We start from the raw sequence: 5,099 nt of genomic DNA, 5'->3' as shown, positions 1-5,099 counted from the left end.
CACGGGCACCTTGTACTTCTCCGTCGCATCGGATAGTGTCTTTTCAACGAAGATCCAGGAGGCTGTCGGCTTAGGGTCGGCTTTCACTTGGCATTCGATGGTCATCGCCTTCCTGTCCGGCGAATCCGTGATAGAAGGAGGCCCAAGGAATTCCGGGATTACTCCCTCGCCAGCGGGAACTGTCAGAGATTAGAGAATGTAGAAGTTATGCTGTACGATTAGTAGGCTTGATACAGTTAGGAAGCACTGCTAACGTAAGTATTGAGCTTGGATTTTAAAGCTATGCGCGCGCGTGCTTGAGTGAATGAGTGAGTGAGTGAGTGAATGAGTGAGTGAGTGAGTGAGTGAGTGAGTGAGTGAGTGAGTGAGTGAGTGAGTGAGTGAGTGAGTGAGTGAGTGAGTGAGTGAGTGAGTGAGTGAGTGAGTGAGTGAGTGAGTGTGTGAGTGAGTGAGCGAATGTGCGCATATACCTGCGTTGGATACGTGTGCAACTCAAGAACACGGTAATAAGTCGACCAAATGTACATACTGAACACTAACAACGACATCTGAAGACTATGTGTACCGACACCACCACCGCAGTGTTAATAATAGGTATACCTCCAAGGTTCAGGTTGAATTTCGCTGAGTTCTCTCCCAGTGCATTATATGCCTTCACCAGGTATGTACCGGAGTCCTCGAGCGTAGGGGCCTGTAAAATGAAAAGTTAGAAATTAGTTACGTTCGGCTATCACAATGAAAAACACGTTTGTATATCTAACCTAATGCAGATATACTGAAGGCGAACTTTACGGCTGATATTTTATTTTTGCGGATGGCCAGGTTGACATTTCTCATCAAAACATTGCCACGACGACCAGAGTGATAATTTTCGTAAAATAAATTGACGCGCAAGTCTATTATAAGTGTCTGATAATTACCTGTGTGTATAAGTATACTTGCATTTCGGTCAATGTTGTAATTTCTCTTCTTTATAATTATTTAACCATTTTCAAAAGTATCTTTATTGACGATTTATATGACCATTAAAACTCAGAGGCGCTAGTTAGTGCGACGATTATAAGTTACAGATATAAGTGACTGGCTTATAAGATATACTAAGTGACAGATATCTTAACAGCAGACGAACGCATATCTTCACTTATAATAGTATTAGCGGAGAGAAGATCGGTGGCTGTCGGCAGATTGTCGTCAGATGTCGTAGATTAGCACGATAGATGAGTATAAGTACCTCACAACTCTGATTGAAGACAGATTCTCGAACCGAAAAAATAGTCGCCACGTGGATATGAAGATAAATGCCACTTGATGAAATATGTTTAATACTGGGTGTTTTTTAATAATTTGTGTTTCTATGCAATGGCGATTTCGAATGTAATTTATCCAGCCATGTTACTATACGCGTTGATGGGAAGCCAAGCGGCAATGTTACTGCAAATCGGACGCGTTCCTACATTTTGTGATAGCCGCTTCCTCTATTTCCCATCCATATTGACCATGCAATTTGCGTGCAAGGAATAAAGAGCATCCACGGCCACATGCTCGGCGTAATAAAGCACCATAGTCAACGGCAAGGAGTGTAGACAAGCAAACCAGGTTGTGGCGCCCGTCTCACTAAACCCCCTAGTTATAATTTTATAAACCGTAAATTTAATTGAAGGGGTGATCGAGAGAGGGGTGGGGTTATATATATATACGGATAACTAGACACCGCCGTAAAATTATTCGAAGGAGTGGTAGTGGTTCTATATTCGGATATACAGAATATAACTGGACACCGCCGTAAATGTATTCGAAGGAGTGGTAGTGGTTATATGTCCCTTCCCATACCGTGATGGTGAGCGTGAACACTTGAGTTCCGTCCTTGTTCTCTTGCGACTTCATGCGATAGCGTTCGCTGTCCTGCATAAGGTTTTCGTCGTCGGGACTGTGATGGTACCAGCGGACGCGCGCCTGTGGATCGGACTTCACCAGAGCCTCCATGACAACCTTGTTGCCTGTCTGCTTCATCACAGGATCCTTCGTGAACAGCGGCCTCATGATGATTGCCTCGTGACGCTACGACAAACTATAGTGATGTAGAGAAAAGGGGGAAATAAACAGTTAGCGGAAATAATCTCAATGCCTTAGTGAACAGTAATTATCTCAGTGTCTCAATGAACAGTAATTATCTCAATGTACTGAGGAGTATTTCAAGTTTTACGCAGAGAAATGACGATCTCTACGACGACTACGACGACGCTACGGCGAACTACAGCGATGTGGATGAAAGAGGAAAATACACCGTTAGCGGCAAATTAGCTCAATGTATAGGTGGTAGTATGAGTAGTATGAGAAGTCTTTTAAGTTTTTCGCAGACAAGGTACCTGCGTGTAATACACGATTTGCTCGAGCTTACACACAGTACCAGTTAATTTAATTATCACGAAAAGTTAAGGACTACATACGACAGAACAGTTTAACGGTATCTTTAATACCATTTTGAAGCCCGACCAACAACCAATCTTGGTAGCGTTATAAAATTGATGCTACATGTGCAGCGTATGTGGTAACGTTTCGAGTTTAATCATCAAGGAATCGAACCGGAACCCTTACAAGTAAAAATAATAGTTGCAAACGAAGAATTTGACCTTGAATGATTTTCGCGGCATGTGACGCGTTGGGACGATTTATTTTAAGATTTACGCTTCCCGTAACTAAAGCTGATAGGGTCTATGTCCCCCAGGGTACTGCCGGAACGTAACCTGGGTACGGTCCGGTATACCGGAACGTCGACTCTCTAGACTCGTTAGTGGAGTAGGCGAGGTACGGTCCGGCATATTAGATAGTAGTATTTAGTACCAGAGTACGTTTCGGTATACCGGACCGTACCCAGGGTACGTTCCGGCAGTACCCTGGGGGACATAGACCCTATCAGCGTAACTAAACCATGTCTGCATACCAAACACAGCCAACACGTCACACAGCGCCCAAAAGTAGCCGATGTTATTGCAAAAACAGGAATAAAATCATAACAAATTCGACATTGGATCTGGGTACGAGCGTCCCGGGCTATCTTTCAATTAAGTAATAATCCGGAAATCAAATTTGAGAATCGGTAATATTATCTTCGCGTTGTTAAATGTAGAAGCTCATCTTAACCTTCATATACTATGTTGGCTGCTTCTGAGATGTCATATAATGGTTTACATCAAACGTACTGCAAGCATTTGACAATGAATTCCGGTAATGATTGATAATCTTCGCTGTAAGTCAGAACATTACGTACAGTTTTCAATTAATCGCAGCGTTGAGGGCCAGACATCACTAATGTATAACAGCTGCGTAGCGTCGATGCTATTTCAAAGATGCGTAAGTAAGTGTTCGCCGCAACATTCGTAACGTTACAGCGCCATTACGTAATCTATCAAGTCAATATAAACTACATCTCGATAAGCTGACAGGTAGACGCTACCGCGAGTGTGAAAAAACGGATTCTCTCGCGCGCTACCGTGGCGTTGTATCACGTAGTTTCGTCCCCTCACCGGCGTGTTTTATGATGTTGCGTAAACTGCTCGGGAATGCTCGCCTAATGTGACGCATCAACATAAACATATATGTAGCGTGTAGAATCAACAGAAGATACATTTACCCACGTCATTATTGCAGCACATCATAGAGGTATTAGACGTAGAGAGAGAGAGAGAGAGAGAGAGAGAGAGAGAGAGAGAGAGAGAGAGAGAGAGAGAGAGAGAGTGAGATATATCCCGCTATCGTATCTAGTTAATTTCCAATGTGGCCGCCGACGCCAGGTGCAGCTGCATAGTTCTGATATAATGCACTTCGGTTTACGAAACACCGTTACGAATGACTTAGCTTCCAAGTAGAGCGGGTAGAGTCGGTGGGATAAAGATAGCTTTATCAGCCCTTCTCTCATCGAGCCGCGAGTCATCTCCGCTCAAACTCAACACCTCAAGCACATTTTTTCGCCCGTAATAGGGTTAATGATGCCTCCTGCGGAATCTACCCGCGCGCGAATAAAATCGGGGACATGGCCAGGCCGAGGTTAAACCGCCAGCGAGAGTGTCGGTTAAAGCGTAGTTACATATTTCCCAAATGCGATCTCAGTGTGTGGGCGGCCCGGCAAAAAAAAATTTCCCACTTCAGTTCCGGACCACAGCCAATCAGCGCACTCCATTCACTCGACTTCTTCGAAGCAACAATGTAAAATGAATACCACCTATACCTAACCCTAACCCTAACCCTAACCCGAACCCGTACCCGAACCCTAACACTAACTATAATCCAACCATATATATACGAACGACATATTACAAAACACTATCTATGGTGGGTCCGGAACTCAAGTGGGAAAAAACGTTTCGCGTGGCGGACCGACCCTGTGTTCTTTGCATCGCCGGCGGTGATGCATCGCTACTGCGCATGCGCCGACGCAATCCCCGTTTCCGATTCCGCTCGTGCAGACGATACTGTGGAGTAGCACGCCGATGGCGGATGTGATCGCGCGATGGCTCTAGCGTAGCCTACTGCCCAAGTGGCGCGCGCGTTTCAAGTGCGAAATGTAAACCAAGCCGCAGCTGCTCGCTATTTTCCTGCTATTCGGTTACGCGCGATGGCTCGCGCACCTCGCCTACATAGCCTTTAGTGTTGGCTTCTGTCGAAGTCGTTAGCCGACATAGTAAATCATTGAGCAGTGAAGCGCCACCATCTGCGCGGAGCGGGGGCGCGTGCTAGCTATAGCGAGTGCCACGGCAGCTGCTGCCGCATAATGTGAACATCAACATGAACTGATCCGCTTACTGTAAACACGTTATACGCGCGCGAGTAAGCCGAGTGTGACGTTTTATAATAATCAAACAATCGTGATGGTGGTAGATGCAAGCTGGCATCCTGTGTTTAATGCGTATTTATCGACCTGCCGGTCTCTATCTCTCGCCTACCCTCTCTCTTTCTCTCTCTATGTCTCCCTGTCTCTCTCTCTCTCTCTCTCTCTCTCTCTCTCTCTCTCTCTCTCTCTCTCTCTCTCTCTCTCTCTCTCTCTCTCTCTCTCTCTCTCTCTCTCTCTCTCTCTCTCTCTCTCTCTCTCTCTTTCTCTCTCT

The 5,099-nt window shown here is 45.4% G+C and overlaps 1 protein-coding gene across 1 annotated transcript in view; it reads right to left on the bottom strand.

Annotated features, from left to right (window-relative positions):
* Window positions 1-5,099, bottom strand: part of LOC106804641 (twitchin-like) — an 18,651-nt gene that overhangs the window by 217 nt on the left and 13,335 nt on the right. The window contains exons 2-4 of the mRNA XM_014805909.1: window positions 1,831-2,068; window positions 601-691; window positions 10-179 (exon numbers count right to left, since the gene is read on the bottom strand). Of these exons, the coding sequence (XP_014661395.1) occupies window positions 10-179; window positions 601-691; window positions 1,831-2,040 (471 nt within the window). The 5' untranslated portion in view covers window positions 2,041-2,068. The remainder of the gene's footprint in view (window positions 1-9; window positions 180-600; window positions 692-1,830; window positions 2,069-5,099) is intronic.

Source organism: Priapulus caudatus, unplaced genomic scaffold (genome assembly GCF_000485595.1).
Source record: "Priapulus caudatus unplaced genomic scaffold, Priapulus_caudatus-5.0.1 Scaffold82, whole genome shotgun sequence".
Lineage (NCBI taxonomy): Eukaryota > Metazoa > Priapulida > Priapulimorpha > Priapulimorphida > Priapulidae > Priapulus > Priapulus caudatus.
The sequence above is the reverse complement of the archived record's forward strand: the minus strand, read 5'-3'. Positions and strand labels throughout refer to the sequence as shown.